We start from the raw sequence: 21,716 nt of genomic DNA on the forward strand, positions 1-21,716 counted from the left end.
TCCGAGGACATAAGGAACAGAGTAATGACAGTCCATCATTCTGGGGAAAGCTACAAGACCCTCTCTAAAAGATTTCAGCTCCATTTATCCACTGTAAGACAAATTATTTGCAAATGGAGGGTTTTCAGAGACCTTCTGGAAGTGCACTCTCTGGACAGGTGAGGCCAAAATAGAATTATCTGGTCACAATCCAAATCGCCATGTTTGGAGAACCAGATGTGAGACGCTGGTTAATGGGTACAGAAGATGGTTGGTTGAAGTAGTGGTGCAAAAGGAGGTGCTACAAGAAATTAACATTACAGTTTTTCTCAGTCGCTTTGGTGCTTTTTGCAGATCAGAATGAAAATTCTCATAACTATTAGTTCAACCTCCACAACATTTAGTCATTTGTGCACATCATAGTAGCAAATTCTCCTTCCTCTGAACAAATTGAAAATGCTTTTGGACATGTATTAGTTGCTTTCATACAATTCTCTGCTGTTTTTTAACATTATCATTTGCTTATGTCATGTCAGTCAAAATGAACTATATTTATGGATACTGAATAGTCGTTCCCTATAAAACTAATAGTCTTAATTTCATTGCTTGAGTCATTACATACAAAATTGTTGAACTAGTTATCAAATTCTGTCACAATGCTGTAGAATTGCAAAGAGCATACAGTAAAATGTATTGTTATTCAGTGTCTTGTACTCACTTACTCCCTAACTACAGCAATGTGTAACTTTACTGTAGTTTTCAAATGGCTGTACAAGTAGTGTATAGTGCTGTCTTGAGCATGTTCAGGTAGTGTCACCTTTTTTTCTGCCCTTTTTTTGCATTGGAAAACACTGAGAGAACTGTCATAATGAAAACATGACAAAGCCATTTGACTATCTTGTTCATAAACGATGGTGTCAAGACTTCTCATTTTGATGACACTGACAGTTTCATTGACATGAATACGTGCTTTTGAGGAATGGACTACCCATTTTGAGCAAGTGACGTGCTTTTGCAGGTCATCCACTAGGTTTTGCAGTTTGCACTAATAGTTTTGAGAAAGGCACTAACTGCTGTGCAAATGTTAATAGTGATGTGAGAAAAGCACCAAAGCGACTGAGAAAAACTGTAACTACATAGGTTCACATACTTTTGCAAATGTCATATTTTGAGTTTTTGTGAGCTAAACCACTTCAGTTGAATATAATGAAAATATATAACTTTCTTTTGTTTCTATCTATTATCTGGTAGGTCAGCTTAACAAGTGTGGTTGCATGTGCATTAAATATATATATATATATATATTTTTGGAAAAAACAACTGACCATGTCCGAGGGTTCACAAACTTTCAAGCAGCACTGTAGTATTCAAAATATTCAAGACCAAACAGCACTAGAATTGTTAATGACTGTTAGACTAATATAACCTTCACTAATCGAGTGGGGAATCGAAGGGCCAGAAAACCCATTACAAACTGGCATTTACATTTTTTAATCATTATTATTATGTGGTGTGAAAAACATTTGTTAACAGCCAGCATCGCTATCTCTGTTCTTATAGCAACAATTTTATCACTGAAAAATAAAGGTGATAAAAATACCACTGCAGTGTGAGACTGAAATGTTGTTTTAGAGGGTAAGTTGGTCAAACAAAAGACAGCAAGAATTTAAGGTTGTCTTGGTAACATACAGCCATTCAAGTGAGGTGAGATTGCACAGACACTTGCACAAGCTCCATGTCCCTGCTTAATGTTTCTGAGGGACTTTCATAACAGCCTGGCGCAGAGATGGCTTTGCGTTTCTCCGTGTCCTTTTAGCCTCCTCTGCAGTGTCTCTGTTAGTTTTAAAATGACAGTCGTGCTTTTCTGTGGGGCCTTGACTTTTCCACAGATAATCACCCATGCACACCCACAGACCCTTCTGCCAACACCATTCATTCAAACTCTCATGCCCTGAGCGACCAATCAGACACCTGGTCTCCCACTGTCTCTGCCAATGGAACATCTCAGCAGTTACCGAGACAATACACATCATCTCAAATAGCCTCATTTCCTTAGTACTGGAGATCGCTGATTAACAAAAACAGGTGTCAGAAGGGTTCAGTTCCTGTATTGGGAAACCCTTTCCTGTGAGTGAGATTACCCTGAAAAAAGACTGACTGATTGAACTGTAATATTTGAATATGCCGTATGGTATTATGTCCCATGTGCTTTTTAAAGGACATTTCTAAAGCTCCATTTAAAGAGGCATTTCTGAAGCTCCATTTAAAGGGGCATTTCTTATTCACATTTCAGTGTCTAGACACAAGCACAGAGTTCAGAGATTGAAGTCAAGCAGAAGTTTTCAAATGATGGTGTGGTATCCCCTATATCCATCTTATCCATCTTCAACATCACACTGAAACACATGAGAAACTGATGGCAAGGTGAAATTCAGGGAGCCACTTTGATCTAGCCTCGTGAGACCATCCTGATCTCGCGAGCTTCAGATTTTCACTCGCAGATCAGTCTGGCATCTCTCCGATAAAGAAAATTTGGAGCAGTTCGCCAAACGAACGTCCAATCAGCGTTGGTTTTGAGGCGGGTTTAGGTGTGACGCAACGAGAAGCTACTGTTCAATCTAAACAACATGGCGACTTCCACGGATGAGATGGAGAAGTTTTATCAGAATATTTGAGTATTCCTGGGTAAGCTAGGAGTCTCTGCAATGTAGCTGGGAGGAATGAAGGACACAGACATCCTCCACGGCCAATTCAAGTTAGTGTTTGGTAGCACTGAATCTTAGTTACTTAACGAGAAGGAATATGCTTTCTTCCGACTTGTAGCCTACCATGAAAACTTAGTGGGGGATTGTCGTTGATGAGGTTCATGTCACATACAAATAGTACGTTTTAAAATGTTAACGTTAGCTACTTATCTAACTTGTATGTTAAAAGATGGCATTAGAAGAACGCTTCATTTATCTGATTGGTTGATTTGGACCGTCTATCACCAACATAATGTGTCTGGCACTCGGCAAAAGACTATTCAAAGTCTGAATAAATTCAGTGGCTGTACAGTGCAAGATGGAAACAAATACCCAATTCGTAATCAGCTTTTCAGGAACAGACAGACCAAAGCCCCATTCTTTCAGGTAATTCAAAACTCCCCCTCACTTTAGTCTATACAACTCAGCCTTGTAAACACTGGGAGCTTGAAATAATGGTTAAAGTAATTCTCAGTAACATTAGGTGAGCAATTACGTAACCTCTATGACACTTTATGGATTATCCATTTTGTTTCGGGTGGGAGTCCAACATAAAACAGACTGGAGAGTGTTATGAAGAATATGATGCATTAGCAGAGAACATAAAGAATGTAATACTAAAGTGCAACATCACATTAGTGCTGTAGCTTTACCGATGATGCCTAATTGTTATTCAGTAATACTTCATTTGAATTCTTATACAATGCTCTAGTGAAGTCACAGAATGTGTTCCTAAGATTGTGATTTCAGCTTAGGATTTGGCACAGATTTATTGTTGTTTAAAGGCTTTATCCCAGACGGGTTAAACTCTCAACTGTTCTGCTGGTGCTGAACCAAATATCTCTATGCCGTTTTGGCTGTAAGCCACGTAACTGATGAAGTCTCCTTCTAGTGTAGACTGGCCTGATACAATCTAATTTATAATGTCAAGTTGTGGATGTGAATGTTTGATATGAACTGGAAAATGCTCACGGTTCCAGTTCTCCATTGCGAAGGAAGGAGTGTGATAAGAGTCATGGTGAAGCAACGACAACAATAACAACAACAACAACAACAACAACAACAACAACAACATCAACAAATTGTATTCGTAAAATGCTTTTCAAGGCATCCAAAACGCTTAACAGTATCTAGTGACCTCCACCATAGAATCTCATGAAGAAGAAATTGTGTTGCTCTGAGTGTAGCTGCTGTAGGGTGTTGTGTAATAAATGAAGATTAAAGTGTGCACTCTTTTGATGGCAGAGCTGAAAAAGTGAGAGGGCTTTGGAGACCCAGGGGAAGGTAGGGTATAAAGATTAAGGGGGAAGGGGAGGGGGTATGATATCACAAAGCCCTAAAACTGAGCTGTGGCCTCAAAACACGTCATATGTGTGTAAACCTGGCCTTTCCCGTCCAACTAGAAATAGAGAACAATGGCATTCCTTCTGAAACAGTGTCACGGTTCTAAAAGAGAGAGAGAGAGAGAGAGAGAGAGAAAAGATGTGAAAAACAATACAGTATAATCTTTTGGCTGGCTTCTGACTGCTGTACCTCTATTCTTTTTTGCTTTTTGCACTGAAACATATCTTGGCAAAATGTCACACACCCAAAACAGCAATGGCAAAGTAAAAGGCTGTTATCTAAAAGGGACACTCTGTCATGTTTTGGTGATAATGCAGCTATAACCTGCTGGTGAGCAAGGTAGGGCTGGCTGACGGAGGGGCATTTGTAGTAGTACAGACTCATTCTACCCTTCACAGTCCCTGGTGTGGCATAAAAAAAGCTCCCTGGTCTTGGATGTCCTAAAAGCAGCCCTCACAGATGTGGCTGACAAATCGACCTTCCTCTGAAGAATCAAATAGACAGCACTAGCTCGTCGCTGTGCGGTCAGGCTGGCTACCCCCAGCCTCTTGACTGCTCCATGCTCCGTTGGCCCAGAACCACAGTGGGACCAGTGGCAAAGTTAATCCAATATCAATGAGGTCCCTGTCACTGCCAGACACATTCTCTGTGCTGCTGTTTTTATCTGGCTTATGTAAATGGCACCATTGCAGGCCCCCATCATGCGCTATCTTTTAAATATTGGGCCACATTCGTCTGTAATGGCTTAATAAGGTCATCATTCTTCTTCTTTATTTCGAGTAGGTAATGTCTTTACACAAAACCCTGCTGCTTGATTCTGACCATCAGGATATGCTGTTGTTGTTGCTGTTGTCCCTCTATGCTAATAGTGTGTGCTATGTAAATGGAGGAGCCTGTGGTGGCCTCTGTGCTTCCATGGGCATGCGACACACACATATTAAATGTGTGTGTGTGTGTGTGTATGTGTGGAGGCCTAACTCAATAACGCTCACGAGTCAGAGTCCTGTGGAGTCACTGGGGGAGACAGAAAACAAGGACCTGGACTCACGCTAGCAGTTTAATTATACACAGTTTAACAGCTTGCCATTTTCCCCCCCAAATGCTGCACTACATCAAAGGTGCACCAACATGGTATTGTAATCAGCCATGCACATTAGCACTGAAGCACGTGAAGCCAGTTAATTGAATAGCTCAGGGCTAGCCCAGGGTGAATAATCCGTCAATGGTTTTGCTTAGAAATGTTTGTATTTTGTATTTTGGGAATGAACATGAATGATAGATCTGCAGTCAAAGCAACTCTCGAACACCTGTGCATATATTTGTGATATTATATAATCCTGTCACATCTGCTCTGAAAGGATTTCTATGTTGGTCCTACAAAATGTGTGTAATAAGTGAGTACAGTAGATACAATGTGTGAGCATTGAGTATAACTTTGTCATTCCCTCTACTGTTGAGATTGACTTTTAATGTGTCTGTGTTGCACTTGGGCACCCTGGTCATCCCTGACCTCTAAAAATGCCAGGCATTTATTTTCCAAACTATTGTGTCTGACTTTCTCTGTCTGCTTGCTCGCATCGGGTCAGACATGAAGCAGAGGGAGGGCAGTCCCATGGCAATTCACTGGACCACTTTTAACTTGACATTTTTACTGTGGAGACCTCTTATGTGGTCTGAACCACATATAAAAGCATCCAAAAGGTTGAGTTGAGACGGCATGTCATTTCCTGACCAATTCTCTAGGTACCGATGCACCAGAGCCTCCCGGTCCATTTCTACAGTGTGACATTGCTGAGGGAAAACCTCAGCTGGTGCAATGTCATACTTGTTCATATCTGATTGGAAGTTAATACCATGCAATTCTGGAACTGTGCAGAAGTGAAAAGCTGATTTTTTTTAGCAATTATGAGGTTGCACTCGGCAAATGAAAGCCAACAAGCAAATGAGGCAGTGAAACTTACTGGAGTGTCAACATTCCAGCACTCACAGAAGCAACCAAGGATCTGTCTTCGTGTGAAGGGCTGTGTTTGCGTCTTCAGCAGCAGGTCTGACCTTTCACTGGAATGGAAGAAGGACCTGTTGGGGCTAATCAACGACCTTGGCTGAAGCACACTCAGATGCAGACAGAAACACTCAAAAACACACACATGCACACACGCATGCACGCACAGACGCACACACACACACACATGCACACACACACAAAACGTACACACACACCGCAGACATGCACACACTCACACACTAACACACACACACACACGCACACACGCATCTATCTATCTGCGTGCAGGCTGCTTTGTGCCTTTTGATCACCATGTGCATTCACCATGCAGGACACAAAAGAAGACCATTATCTTTTTTTAGACAGGGAATATTACAGGTGCCACCGTAGTAGTCTACGATGAACGACTGACTGATTTTTCTCTCATTCAACTACTAAATTGAGTCAGTCAGGCAGGCCAGCATGTTCCTCTTGTCAGTATTAAATCAAGAATATTGATATGGTGGATAACTACCTGAAAGGTCCTCTCCTTGTTTGATTGTCAGTTAGCATAATGTCAGAGGTACAAAGCCTAAAACGGTATAGAACAGCTTCGGAATAGTTTGTAAGTTCTCTCACCTGGGACCTCTGTTTAGCCACCTGGGTAAAGGTGCCACACCTGACCTTGAGAGAGCCCCTAAAACTGTGGGCACCTCCATCACCTGACGTGATTGGATGTGTCAACGTGCCAGGGCCAGCCAAACAGACGTGGTGGCTGAAAGGAGGGAACTCATCAGAACATCACAGGTACTGAGCTCCTCTCATCTTCTCCAGTGAATCACATACAAATGATGGGCTCGCCCTGTATAGGAAAGGACATGTGGAGGACATCAAAAAATCAGGGACATATGGTCTTTGTGGGAAAGCATGACAGGGCATACATTTCCTTGAAAGACTTCTACCCTTGGGCATTAATGATTATTAATAGGTTGCAGTCAGTGTGATTATAATGTGTTGTAGAGTGGAGACAGGTTTAAGGCATGGGAAGACTCCAAAAGCACTGTTGGCCACAATGAATGGCAGGTGCTGTTGTTTCACATCTTAATGGAGAATAAGCACACCAAAACCAATGCATTAATCAGTCTACACCCCAACCCAGGAGGCTGCTTGATAGATTATGGTCCGGTTCTAGTGTGCTCTAGGTGTCCTGTCAACATAAATAATTATTTTGTTTATCATGTCAACATTCAATCGTATTCTCCTGCAGCGGGAGCACAATTCATCTCAGATTCTGTTTCAGAAGAATGTTTCTCGGCTTTATCTGCCTTCAGAAGAATGACCAATGCCACCAGGTCAAGATGATGTGAAAATAGGATAGGGTAGGGTAGAATAGGATCGGAGGTACCATATTGATCACTATGTACTATATTGATCACTGACAGGAAATTCAATGCATAAAATCAGCGAAACACATAGAATTTATAAAAACATATAGAATAACCAAAGAGTTAAATACATGTAAATGCATCTATAAATATACAAATAAGCTATTGTGATGTTAATGAGTTTGGCCCTAACATGCATTACCCCACTGGTGCAATCATCCTTTGGCAAATGTTTAAGCTATATTTCATATTTTGGACATTTGAATGTGTTTTTGCAGGAGTCGTATCACACAAACAAGCACAGGAAAGCCTTTGAGATGCAGCGTCTGTGTGTACAGTATACTGTAGATATCTTGTGTCTGAAACTGTGTGCTGTGCATGAGGAGTGCTGACAGCTCTGCAGTCCCAGTCCCAGCGGCCCCAGCAAGGAGAGACGGGACTCGTCAGCTCAGAGAGAGACTCTGCAACGGCGAATGAGGGAAAATGAGCCTCGAAGATGAGATTTTAGAATAGAATGGTGCACCCGCAAGGAGGTGCTTCGGAAAAAAAATCAAGACAGCCAGATAGGCCAATCAAAGGAGTGAACTGACAGTCACAGGAACATTGCTCATCTCCGAGAAAGAGAGAGAGAGAGAAAGCAGGGAGAGAGGGAAGGAGATAGGGAGAGAGAGAGAGAGAGAGAGAGAGAGCAGGGAGAGAGAGAGCAGGGAGAGAGGGAAGGAGATAGGGAGAGAGAGAGGAGAGAGAGAGAGAGAGAGAGAGAGAGAGAGCAGGGAGAGAGGGAAGGGAGATAGAGAGAGAGAGAGAGAGAGCAGGGAGAGAGGGAAGGAGATTGGGAGAGAGAGAAGAGAGAGAGAGAGAAAGCAGGGAGAGAGGGAAGGAGATAGGGAGAGAGAGAAGAGAGAGAGAGAGAGAAAGCAGGGAGAGAGGGAAGGAGATAGAGAGAGAGAGAGAGAGAGAGAAGAACAAAGGCTGACACCATTTTCTTCTCTCTCTGCGTAGCTCTGATGGAATGTGAGAAGGGGACAGGGCTGGTGGCAGTGATGTGGTGGTAAGTGGAGGAGGTGTGTGTGTGTGTGTGTGTGTGTGGAAGGGAAGAGGTGTGTGTGTGTGTGTGTGTGTGTGTGTGTGTGTGTGTGTGTGTGTGGAAGGGAAGAGGTGTGTTTGTGTGTGTGTGTGTGTGTGTGTGTGTGTGTGTGTGTGTGTGTGTGTGTGGAAGGGAAGAGGTGTGTTTTGTGTGTGTGTGTGTGTGTGTGTGTGTGTGTGTGTGTGTGTGTGTGTGTGTGTGTGTGTGTGTGTGGAAGGGCGCAAATTACAGGGCAATTGCTGGGCTAATGGACATTTAATGGAGAGGAGGTCCACATTCTGAGGGCACACTGGATGAATCGTATTCATGGGCCATTTAATAAAATCCCATTCATCTTCCTTCCAGTCTTTCCCTGGCTTAAGCCCAGTAATCAAATGAAAATATGAGCTTTGGAAACGTGAACTACATCAGTGGTGGCTCACAGCACTGGAAGCCTATCTCTGATGCATGGACATGGCTGGATTACACAACTACTTGGTTGAATTCTTACATGCAGTTATCATGTCCAATTTATCTGTAAATACTGTCACGCTCATGGAGCAGGCTACCCTTGAACTGGCAGTCGTCAGAAGCCTGACTCATGGAATGAGACGGTTCAGTAGATATGACGTCAGATATTAAATATCACATTACAGTAAGACCTGGTCATGCGGTTCTGATGTCTCTTTTACAGCAACCTCTCCAGTATGCAGTGGCTATTCCCTGTGTGGGCACCTCAGTCATGACATGTTGGGATTGGCATCACATGCTTAATACACTGTAATTCAGGCCTGCTGTAGTCACTCTACTGTACATTCAACAGAGGCAGTTATTTGCAGTGTCCGCAGTGCAGAAATGTTTTATTCAAGATTAGCGGGCATTTTGAAGTTGACATTGAGTGAATTGATGATGTTGAGCAACTGTGTTTGAACTGAAGGTGACACAACAAAGTTTTTTTTTTGAGAATGAGGTTTTGAGAGAAACTGAGAAAAATCTTAGAGGCATAAGGGCTGAGAAAAGCTGAGAAGAGCCCAGAAAAAAAAGTTATGGTAGTTGCTGTTCTCAACAATGGCCCACAGTTTCATACATTTCTTGTAAACTGCCTTCCTCCGGTCCGTTGTCTATCTGCCTAAGGCCAGGGGACGTCACCTCCTTTCGCTGAGAAGTCAGCAATACTGTAGCTCCTCCCTGCAGTCTCATAATGGCGCCCGGACAGCAAATTTCAAGGGATTTATGTGAATCCCCATGAAGAGCCAATGAGAGTCCATGACATTTCTTTTCATCTGGTTCACAGCAGGCCAGAGACCCCAGGTCCGGTCTCTTGTCCTCGCAGCACCAGATGATTTCATAGTTCATCACATGATTTACGGTCAGACAAATGCGTCTCTGCAGACAGTCTTGTCTTCTGAGAGAATTAGATCAATTATTCTCTCATTTATTTTAGGCCTAGACAAAAGAGATGCACAGCTTTTCAGATAACTGCAAAGTAATTCCACAATCACACATAATAGGGAACCGAGAACAATAGAACATTATAGTATTGAATAGGTTTTAATAATGATTTTTATAATGCGCTCGATTGTTCTTTCTTTTTCTAAAAGCTATTTTTTGAATGACAGAAGAGTAGCTTTGCTTCAGAAGTGTCTTATGTGAGCTGCTGTAAGGTGCCATATTAGCGATGATTGCACCAGCACAACATGTGGGTTGTTGTGATTGTTGGCTGGGAATTTGCGGAGGCCTTTGTGTGAAAAGTCTGTCTCGTGAGATGACCATTGGAACATGGGTATTAGCCCGAGGCCATTGCCTATTCCCCAAACCATCTGTTTGCTGAAGCAGAAGAAGCAGGAGCACAAAATGTGGCATGTTTTAAAAAAGGGGGGCGCAAAGCCAAAGTTTACAGTTGGGTTAAAGTGTCATTGTATTTATTAGTTGGAAGATTACCTTTGACCAGTGCCTAATATATCCAGTATCTTCTATACTCAGTGCACTGATGTAGAAAAAAAAGGCAAAAGCAAAAGGCTCAAGACTCTATTTTCCCTCCAGACATTTGACAGAAATGAAATGAGGACTCTTGTTACTTGGTGCAATTTGCCGAGATGGAACTCACAAGTGCCTAATTAAAACGCAGTCCGACGTGCCATACACCTCCAGATTGTTTGGTGGTTGTCTGGACCTTTGGGAAGTCTTCTGGGACAAACACACACACACACACACACACACACACACACACACACACACACACACACACACACACACACACACACACACACACACACACAGTGTGGTCACAGTCAGCTGGTGGCTGAAAGCTCTTGAATTAGCTGGCCTGAGTAGTCAGGCTGCAACACCTGTCCCTTGTGCAGTCGCGCTGCAAGCAGCTGAGGACGAGATTTGACCATTTCCCGGCAATGATGTCAACACACACTCCGACACACATGGCTGCAGCTGTGAAGATTATTAACGTGACAGTACACCTGCACTGGCTGTTTGAGTTTCCCTGAGTCTCTTGAAAAGAAACTCTTGAGTTCTTATAAGAATTTATACATTTATTTTTTATATTTATATATTATCTTTTTTGGGAGGGGGTTGGTGGCACTTCCATGCACTATCGCCCAAGTACATTTCCAATTAGTTTTGCTGTGTGTCTGCAGTGTGAAGATAAGAGCAATGGAGAGCAGCCATCCTTTCACAATCTCCTCACATCTGACTGTGTTCCCTCCCCCTCTCGTCTTCTCCTGCGTTGGATCTGACACATAGCTGTCTGGTTCTGTTTCTGCTGTCACCCCCTCTTGTGACAACAACTACAACTACAAAAAATAATCCTTACCAGTGGGAATGAAAAGGCATACCAATAAGTTCAACAGCCCCACCCGAGATGTTCCATCAGAGTGCATGGAATGCGCGGCAATCAAATATAGAACTTCTCAGGACACTCGCCAAGAATCAGACAAATAGATGGACCATACTTGAATGTGCCATCAGCAGCTGACCACAATCTTTCTGAAGTGCTGAGCCATAAATAAGCCTCAAAATATGTCTGTGATATGGCCTTTCAAGGAAAAGAAAAACTCTTTAATAAACATTTACAGCATTATGACGAGGCGAGTGTGAGTGGATACTATTGCTGGAGCCCTTCAACGTCAGAAATCCAGAAGTAAAATGGAGGACACTGAGTGTGGGAACACACAAACAGATTCACTGCCACTGCTGCAACCACCGGCCTACACACACACAGTTATTATGCTGTGACGATTATTGAAACATCACCCCACATGAGAGTGTGCCAGTGTGAATGTGTTGTGTGTGTGTGTGTGTTTGTGTGTGTATACATGTGTGTGTGTGTGTGCTGTTTTTGAAAGTGCAGGCCTGCAGGCTGCTCTGTGGTAATGAGCTCAGTGAAAGGTTGGGAAGGCTGCGGCTTCTTCTCTCTGTGTGTGTGTGTGTGTGTGTGTGTGTGCCCTGCTCCTCTGTGGCTGCCTCCACTCCTCGCAGCTGCTTCAGAATCAGGAGAATAGAGGCAGCATATGCTACCAGTGCTCTCTGCTAACTCCACTAACGCCAGAGGAGCAACACCCTGTCAGCCTGCTGAAAACTGACAGCATCATTTAGAAGCACAGCACAAATTAGAGAATATAATTGGTATATAAGTCTGATGTGAAATACGTCATGGTGGTGGCAAAATTATTATTTACACCTTCAGGTTGCGTTAAAATATTATACAAGGATACACTGCCATCTTGTGGAGACATCTTTAAACAGTTTTACTTGATCACAGTATTATTCAACACACTGGCTCCCAAGCTAAACCTCCCAAACCATAACACCATCTATCAAGACAGAACGATTTCTCTAATCTAGACACTGTTACGTTTCATATACCACCGGCTGCCCCCTGTGCTCATTTAGAATGCGCTGCCACTCAGTCTCACTAACTGAAGGCAACATAGTTCAAACCCAATTACAGTAATATCCAGTTTACCAGGTGGTAACACCACAGATATTAGAAAGCTAGATCCTGCATTGGGCTGCATCGTCGCCGCCATCATGGTGGGGCCAACAATCACTGGAGGCCAATAGAGAAACCGGTTTCAGATTGCCGGCAAGTGTTGCCCATAGACAGTAAGGTGTTTGCCCCCAGCAATATGGCGGCCGCGTTCACATATGCCACCTATTAGAACTCGACAGACAGTGCGGCATCTAGCTTTCTAATATCTATGGGGAGACCTACGAGTCAAAATGTTCACACCTGAATTACCTCTGGGTACCTAGCTAGAAGGGCCACGGTCAGGCCACTTGTTTTAGAACACTGGATCCCCAAAAACATTTTCTTATATGCAAAGAGTTTGAATGTTTTCACAGAATATTTAGTCTTTCACTGGATTTCAGTTAATTTCACTAGGGTTTCAACCCTATGGTTAAAAATAATGCATTAGTTGTCTTTTATATGTTATTCATCACCTAAACAGGTTGTTGTAAGGGAAACCCATGTTAACATTAGGCCTACTCATTGCTGTTTATGGTAGTGATTTAAATGGATCTGGCCAGCATACTAGTCTATATTGTAGTGTATGTGTATTTCAGGGCTTTGTGTGACGTCTGAAGGCAAAGTATGGTTTTGATGCAAGATTACATGGTTTTGAAGAGAGTTTCATTTTGAACAGGAAGTTTGAAGTTTGGGTAGTTGAGTGTGAAGTCATGCATGTGTCTGGGCAATCAAGAATAGTGTGTGTCTTTCCAGTATCATTTCACAGGCTGGTTCACAGACTTCATGGGCCTCCATTTCTACAATGAATTTAAAAGAAGTTTACAAAAAGGACAGTTAGAGCCTAGATGGTCCCAGCTCTCAGGCTTCAAGGCACCAGGGCTGCTTAAACAAAACAGTGAATGACAAAACACATAGAATTTGTAAATACATAATTTATGACTGAATTAAAAACTGATAGAAATTGAGTGACACTACTCTCCATTACTTTTAAAAGAGCATACATAAAAAAAAAAAACTTTAGCCAAGGTGCAAGTCTGTCCAGTAGATGAAAAAGTATGTTCCAGAAAATAATTATACAAAAATATGGAATGATAGAAGTGATTTTTAAAAGTGATTTCAGAGACTCTACTCCTGGCTGCCATCGTCACTCTGGAAGAGGTCACAGACGGTCAGCTGGGTCTTGGACACAGCCAGCGCTGGGTATAGGGGCTGTGAGAAGGCATGCTGGTAGCTGTAGAGCAGCGTGAGAGCGCCCTCTTCAGCCACGCTGAAGAACGACAGCGAGCCCTCCTGGAAGTCCAGCAGCACGCCCACCCTGTGGGGTGCGTCCGCGCACACGGCCGCGGTGGCCTTGTCGTGCAGCACCTCCACCTTGCCCTTGCCCTCGCTCAGCAGGCACCATGAGAACCCGTTGAAGCCCAGGCGGCTGGCGTCTTTCTGGCCCTTGCGGCCGATCTGCCCCTCACACACCCCAACCTTCCACCGGCCCTCGTCAGACGTCACGTCCACCTCCCAGTACCAGCGGCCACCACGCAGGGCCTCCGAGGCCAGGACCTGCGGGAACGAGGTGAAGCGTGCCTCTCGCTCGGGGTAGGGCTGCGGTGTCTCGCTGAAGGTCACCCGTCGGTTCTCCATGGACAGGAGCAGCTTCGGGTGTGCACTGTCAGGGTCCAGCACTGGAGAGATACCATCTGTAACAGGACAAAACAGCAGCAAGTTAGCAGAACACAGCCAGCACTCCATTAGTAAAACATAGCCAGCACTCCAATAGTAGAACATAGCCAGCACTCCTTTAGTAGAACATAGCCAGCACTCCAATAGTAGAACATAGCCAGCACTCCAATAGTAGAACATAGCCAGTACTCCATTAGTACAACATGGCCATTACTCCATTACTACATTACTTTCAATACTCCATTACTACATTACTTTCAGTACTCCATTACTACATTCTTGAATTTCCCCTTCTATTGAATTTCCCTATCTATCTATTAGTAGAACATAGCCAGTACTCAGTATGCATTTCATCAGTACATATCTGTATATACAGTATATACAGGAACACTGTGGTTTGCACCATGGTGCAGGGTAAGTGCTGGGCAATTCCATGCAAAGGTCATCCTTACCATGAAAAAAAAAAAAGGTTGTGCATACGCAAATAGAACTGTTGTTAAAATCTTCATTTAGGTCTATATTTTATTGTTTGTAACTGATCTGATTGAATTTGATGGAGAATGACACTCTTTTTACATCATAAATATGGTGTGCAACCATACAGAAACAACTTTTTTTACATGGTAATATTATACATATTTCAAAAGTTGATAAATGGACCCAATGTTCAAACAAATTGTGTCATTTGACAAATTCCAGATTGACAAGGGAATGGTAGAGCAATGTCTATGCTCAGCTTGCCTTTAAGAGCACAACTCCTTACATTTGTAAGGCTTTTGTTTTTAAGTCAGCAAGTTCCATGGCCATGTCACATCCATAACGTTTTATAGGAAAAGTTTATGCTACACATACAGTGTTGATGCGACAATGTCCATAGTGTCTGTGCAAAGCTGATTTATATCAATGTAAAGTGTGATGACCAAATTATGCCCCTTTCTTACTTTTAAAACCTTTAATGGTGCGTTATGGATGTGACGTTATGGATGTTACATAATGTGAATTTACAAGACTGGGGACTTTATTATACCTCAAAGCCGATAAAACGTTCTGGTGGCATGTCAGTTTCAACGCATTTCAACTTAGTGTTTACAACTGACATTTCAAAGATTATTAGGTTGATCAAAACCACAGGGAGGCCTTGCCTAACCATTAGCAAAACAAACATAATATTAAAATACCTCCAGTGATTAGCCTAGCCATAGCCTATTTTCAAGTGGCCTAATAACGAAAATCTGAGCGATTATCTTCCTGTAACTGTCATACTAATGTTGTACAGTAACTGGATTATCGTGTTAGCTAGTGAAGATGGCTGACTTTGCAGCTGGAGTTAACATAGCAACCTCCTTCTGTTGCAGATCTGTTCAGCCTGCCGTTCACGTCTGCTTAACACAGTTTAATTTTAAATGTGACGCGATATGACAGCATTTGAAGTGTCAGGTCCTCTATAGCTAATACCCACAGAGTAACATGAGTAAGGGCAGCAATAAACTAGATGTACCGCATAGTGGTACAAAATATGACCGCCTCTCAGTCCTGCATATTCTCTTCGCAAAAATAAATCACGCTTGTCAATTTGTCTCCATCTCCTACTCCTGCAACTCATGTGCATGTAAATGAGTGTGTGCATATGTGAGTTTGCTTTTGTTTATAAGACTGTGTGTGTGTCTCTGTGTGTGTGTGTCTGTGTGTGTGCATGTGCGTATGCGTGCCTGTGTTTGTGTGTTTATGTGTGTGTGTGCGTATGTGTGTGCATGTGCGTATGCGTGCCTGTGTTTGTGTGTTTATGTGTGTGTGTGCGTATGTGTTTGCATGCCCACAAGCGTAGGCGTGCCTGTGTGTGTGTGTTTATGTGTCTGCATTCATGTGGGTGGGTGTTTGTGCATGTGCTTTCCTGTCTGTATGTGTTTATGTGTGTGTGTGCTTGCCTGTCTGTATGTGTGCGACTGTGCGTGCGTGCGCTTGTGTGTGTGTGTGTCGCGTGTAATGCGTGCGTGCGGCGTGCATGTACTTTATGTGTGCAAATCACAAATGAGTGGGTATGGGTTAGGTTCATGCGGGCTCTTGAGACTAACATACCATAAATATTTTGTCATCTTGGGTGCAACGGTTCAGGTAGGGCTAGTTATTTAGGGGAGTGGCCACCAAGTTTCATGTTCCCTGGTGTTTCAGTAACCCGGGAATCACTGACCAAAATTGATAACGGTAAAAGAAAAAAAATAAATTTCTTATTTATATTTTAAATGACTTGTTGTCCTGATTCTTCCTGTGGATCTTAGTGGGCACTGAGGAAGCAATAATTTCATCGCTAGCTTTTCATGATTACCATTTCAATTGTTTCATATCAAAATTCACTACTTAATTATGTGTTTTATGTAGTTTGTTGAGGACTGGTTCAGACACGTCACATCCATAACGTGAAACCGTCACATCCATAAAGCCAGTTTTTCCTACATAATGCATTACGAAAATGACGCATAGTTTCAAAAACACACTTTTTGTGTTCATTCAAGTCTCCTTCATGGTACATATATCATAGTTTCGGCAGTTTCCTTTAAAAGAGTTAGAGTTTTAGAGTTTGTAGAAAACCTGTAATCTCTCACAAAAGTGTGTCCATTTCATGTCACATCCATAACGCTGATAAAATGCCTTGTATTCTTAGGATGAAATTGATTATATGAAATTTGAGGATTTCTCAGTATTCAGAGGACAGAGGTTGCATTAAAAGTTATGCAAATTAATTCACTGATACTAATTTTGCCCCCACTCTAAGGCATTTTGTTTACCAATATGAGTCCAATTGTCACATCCATAATGCTGGAATTGCCCTGCTACATACATGACGAGGCCAAGAAGCCAGTGAAGGGTCTGGAAGGAGGGCTATTTGTCCGTTAAGCTGATCTGATGTTTCTTTTGTAAGGGATGATGTATAGAACGGCGGTCATTGTTGGGTAAATAAGTCTTGACAGGGCTGATGGGACTTATTTTCCCAATAATGACCGGCATTCTATACATTATCCCGCTTATTATACGGCTACTTGCCAAAACGAAAAAATAAACTCCACGATATGTCTCTTTACATTTATTTGTTACCGTTTCGTTGTGGCTTTTGCTGAGAAACAAATAGTTTTGCAACACACGCTGAACTTTAATTATACGTTCTTTAAAACACAGCTGATCAACCGTCTGCCTTCACTTTTGAATGAAAATCTGTTGCCATTGACAGCATTTATTGCATAATTGCTCTAGTCAATAATGTGTGCGAGATCAGCATAGCATAGCCATAACAGCATAGACAATATAAGCTGATCTGATGTTGAGCTGTTGATGTTGAGCTGATCTTGCTTTGATTTGCTGCCTGCGAATGAAATGACGCAGGTCGACTTACACATCAGTCTGAACGGGTCTCTGTGGGGACGTGAGATGACCACCGTGTCTAGCCTCCTCTCCGTCCACCCCTGCAGGCAGTCCAGACGAGCGCGGTCCACCTCCCGCAGAGCCTCCAAGTCCTCCACCGGATTGGAGAGTCCACTAATCCTGCGGATAAAATGCCAGCATTATGATGTAATGCTCTTGTAGCGCTCCACAATCGACACAGTAATCCCAGCCGAGTCACCCTGCTATTTGTGCAGCTCAGGCAATCCACTGATTCATTATTGATATTCCATATGATGAAAACAGCTTTTTTTATACAGTCATGCTCTTACCTGTTGGCCACCTGGCTGTACTCCTGTTAGAGAGAAACAGAGAACAAGGAAATACAAATAAATAAAGATAAATGAAGACTTTTGCATTTGTAGAGGTGCGATTACACAAAGCAATTTTAATCTTGTATAATTCCACTAAAAAAAAAAAAACAGGTTGTCAAGACCTCTATTCAAAGTAAAAAAAAAAAAAAAAGTCACATTGTCACTTTGTTGTTAATTCTGCTGTATGTACAAGACAAGAGACAAGAGAATTGAAGTTGCATTTCTCAGTCCCACGGTAAACAACGACAACGTCTGGGTTGCAGTACCATGATGAAGGCCTGGTCCTGCACCCTGAGAGCCCCAGTGGCGTCGGCCAGTTTGGTGAGGGAGCCCACACTGTGCTGGATGGTGGTCAGACTGTCATGCAGGAGGCTCAGCTGGTCCTCCACGCCCGCCAGACTGCCGGCCTCCTCCTTGGACACGCAGCGCAGGGCCTGCTGCTCCTCCAGGTCCAGGGCCTCCCGCATGGCCTGGTACTGGTTCCGCACATTGGCCCGGGCCTCGTCTAGAACCTCCTGCAGAAGTGAGTGTGTGTGTGTATGTGTGTGTGTGTGTGTGTGTGTGTGGGGGGGGGGTGATACAGAAAGTACACAGGTCAGGTAGACATTATATAGCATACATTACTTTTTAAAAATTGTTTAATTAATAAAACCAACTAAACACAAACTGCTACTTTTATTTGAGTAACCGAACATATACACACACCAAATCAACATGCTTGTGCTAAAGTAAACAAAAAGAAGAATATAGCTCGGACCACATTTTAACCACCTTACCTGGAATGTCTGTTTCTTTTTAAGAAGTTCATCTGTTCTGGACAGAACAGCTTCTTCATGTTCCTGTAGCTTCTTTATCTCTTCTTTCATTTTACCCTAAAAGATGTCATCATTAACACAACAATCTACAAAACATCTTAACACAAAACTTAAAAGCAGTGTAGCAAAAACATCACTGCTTAGACTTCAGTGAAAGACACATATAGCTAAGTGAGCATCAGCCTTTGATTTTTCAAAGGGAAGACCTGAGGCAACATCGTATTTATTCAGTACGACTAGTTTAGGTCACTGAAATGTAAAACCTACATGCTAGATCAGGAGTCTCCAACCTTTTCTCTTTTGAGAACTACTCTCACAAATTGAACATGGCCGAGAGCTACCAATGTTTCAAGTAGTAGCACAAAGGCTAGCTGATCTCCACCCAAAACAGCTGAATATGTTTTGTGTGCATTTTAAGGCTCCTTTAAACTCATTTGCCTTCTCTGTTTGTAGACTGTGAATTTGATTTTGATTGGAATTTTAACAGGTCTACCAAATGACCAAAGTGTTATCAGATTAATGAACATTTTCTTTGAAGATTTAGGAGCGCTACCCAGAAACAGGTGGGGAGCTACTGACCGCTGGCGAGCAACCTGTTGGAGACCCCCAGTGGTCGTCTAGCTGCTCTGGATTCTCCCCATGACCCCCGTGGTCGTCTAGCTGCTCTGGATTCTCCCCATGACCCCTGTTTGCGAGAGCAGCATCCTCACTTCCCCAGACTGTTGGGGGCAGTCGTGGCCTACTGGTTAGGGCTTTGGGTTTGGAACCGGAGGGTTGCCGGTTCGATCCCCAACCAGTGGGAACGGCCGAAGTGCCCTTGAGCAAGGCACCTAACCCCTCACTGCTCCCCGAGCGCCGCTGTAGCAAGGCAGCTCACTGCTCTGGGTTAGTGTGTGCTTCACCTCACTGTGTGTTCTGTTGTGTTCACTAAATGCAGAAACCTGCAAGTATACTTGGCCATAGAAACCTGATTTACATTTGACATTTGACTCACCCTCAGCTCCTTCTCGGCCTCCTTGATGCTAATGCAGGCGTGGTTGCGGTGCGAGCCGATCACCGTGCAGACGGTGCACACGCACATGGCGCACGGCCGACAGTAGATGCGGTTCATCTCTTGATGATCCTGGCACCTCCAGGGCGACACGTCGTTCACGGCCGGCACCAGCGGGTGGCCCTGGAACACGGGCGACTCTAGGTGGATGCGCAGATGTTCGGCACACATGGACGCTCCGCACTGCAGGCAGGTCTTGACCGCAGGCCTTTGCTCCTGGCTGGGGCAGTAGTGGCAGAGGACAGGCTTGCGGCCAGAGGCTGCTTCAGGGTCCAGGGCAGCAGATGCAGCCGGTGGAGACTCGTTGCGGGGTGAGGGCCGCTGACTGACAGTGAGTGTAAGATGGAGTGGTGAGCCAGTCGCCTGAGGTGAGCCGCTAACACGGGGAGATCTGGATGATGGAGAGATGTCCATTGCAGGTGTCGTGGCACTCGGGGATTTCCTCCTAGTCGGGGTGGATGCTGGAGAGGACTCCGATGGCGCCAATGCAGGCTCATCTAGTGTTTCTGCTGCCACTGGTGATTGGCTGCCTGTGGAAGCACCACTTACAACCTGGACCTTCTCCTCATCACTGTCATCACTGACTGAGACTGGGTTTTGATTGGAGCCCCACAAGTCTGCAGACGTCCCTTCCAAAGGTGGTGAGCTCCTGTCAGTGGATGGCCTTCTAACAGAGCCATGGTTCTTTGGTGTGGATGCATTACTGCTGGAATGTGTTTTCTTACGTGGAGGAGAGTAACCACCAAGGTACTCAAAGCCATCACTCTCTGCTCCGTTTGTAGTAGGAGATGGCCCTAGCCTCTGGCCGCCTCCTTGTTGCTGAGGGATTCTGGAGTTAACTCTCTTGCCCAGAAGACTGTTGGAGGCTCGGGAGGAAAGCCTGTCTCTCCAACCTATGTTTCAGTACGATGTAACAACAGAAAATAAATTATCAAAGTTAACTTAAAGATAATGATTTATGTTTTGTACATTATGAAAAGCATTTTGGACTTTGATAACACAAGAATGTGTTGTGGCAGTAGGCCAACTTGGTGGACTTCGGTTTGTGGATAGGCCTGCACTGCTCCAATTTGGTGACTGATTACGGAAGCTAGGCTATTCTGTCTATCACATAACGGGCATGGCATTTGCTTGTCCTTTTCTAAACGAATATAATATACATACCCGTAGAATTTCTGCTAGCCGATGGCGATGTTGATGTTTCCGTATCCCAAAGCGCCTCATTTAACTTCCTGTATTCTTGTTTGCATTCGGGGCAATAGTAAGGTCCCGACTGTGACCCGCTCCACAACTCGCCAATGCATCCCTCGCAGAAGCGGTGTCTACACCTCAGCGTTGTAGGTTTCTTGCATTCATTATGACACAGTGGGCACACAGAAGCCCGAACTCGCGCTGGGGTGTCCAATGTGGCACCCATTTTCGGATGCGCACCCGATTCTTAAGAAACTGAAACCGTTGGACAACATTGGAGGAGGAGCTTTGCGTGTTGTTTGAATCCGCATTTCCCAACCCTCTGAGGTAGTTTCCTCTTAAAGCCACAGTGCCCTAGCCTTACTGGAAGCCTGGCGGGCCACCCTATATCATTGAAATGTATAGTCTGGAATCGAGCCATTCACCTCAAAGGGGCGGGCAGAGAATTGTCTTTCAAACTGCCTAGGCCAAGGGGGCAGGCGAATTCCCGGAAGTAGAAGAATCGACGTAGGCTGGAGGGACCACCTCTCTGCTAACTCCCATAGAAGTCCATTCATTCTAGGATTTTTTGAAATACCATAACTTCATATAACATATATCCTGTGCCGATATTGTAGCTTCTGTAGCTGTAGCTGTAGCTGATGCAGCTGTAGTTCCTTATCACCGTGTTACGACAAAACTCAAAACAATTCAACTGATCCTAAAAATAAGGTATGACCACTTGAAGCAATATAGGTAAAAAAAAAAAAATC

The 21,716-nt window shown here is 43.7% G+C and overlaps 1 protein-coding gene and 1 long non-coding RNA gene across 2 annotated transcripts; both read right to left on the reverse strand.

Moving 5' to 3' along the window:
• Positions 1-9,358: 9,358 nt before the first annotated feature.
• LOC125304028 lies at positions 9,359-10,690 on the reverse strand. The gene is made up of 3 exons (XR_007195160.1): positions 10,610-10,690; positions 10,444-10,489; positions 9,359-9,948 (listed from the first exon to the last, which is right to left on the reverse strand). It is a non-coding gene; the product is annotated as an uncharacterized LOC125304028 (long non-coding RNA).
• A 2,714-nt stretch (positions 10,691-13,404) lies between these two features.
• si:dkey-29p10.4 (E3 ubiquitin/ISG15 ligase TRIM25) lies at positions 13,405-21,325 on the reverse strand. The gene is made up of 7 exons (XM_048257209.1): positions 20,938-21,325; positions 19,717-20,666; positions 18,684-18,779; positions 18,174-18,422; positions 17,866-17,888; positions 17,547-17,695; positions 13,405-14,178 (listed from the first exon to the last, which is right to left on the reverse strand). Exons 1-7 carry the CDS (start codon positions 21,188-21,190, stop codon positions 13,613-13,615), a joined length of 2,286 nt encoding a protein of 761 aa, XP_048113166.1. The 5' UTR covers positions 21,191-21,325; the 3' UTR covers positions 13,405-13,612.
• Positions 21,326-21,716: the final 391 nt, after the last annotated feature.

Source organism: Alosa alosa, chromosome 11, assembly GCF_017589495.1.
Source record: "Alosa alosa isolate M-15738 ecotype Scorff River chromosome 11, AALO_Geno_1.1, whole genome shotgun sequence".
NCBI classification, from domain to species: domain Eukaryota; kingdom Metazoa; phylum Chordata; class Actinopteri; order Clupeiformes; family Clupeidae; genus Alosa; species Alosa alosa.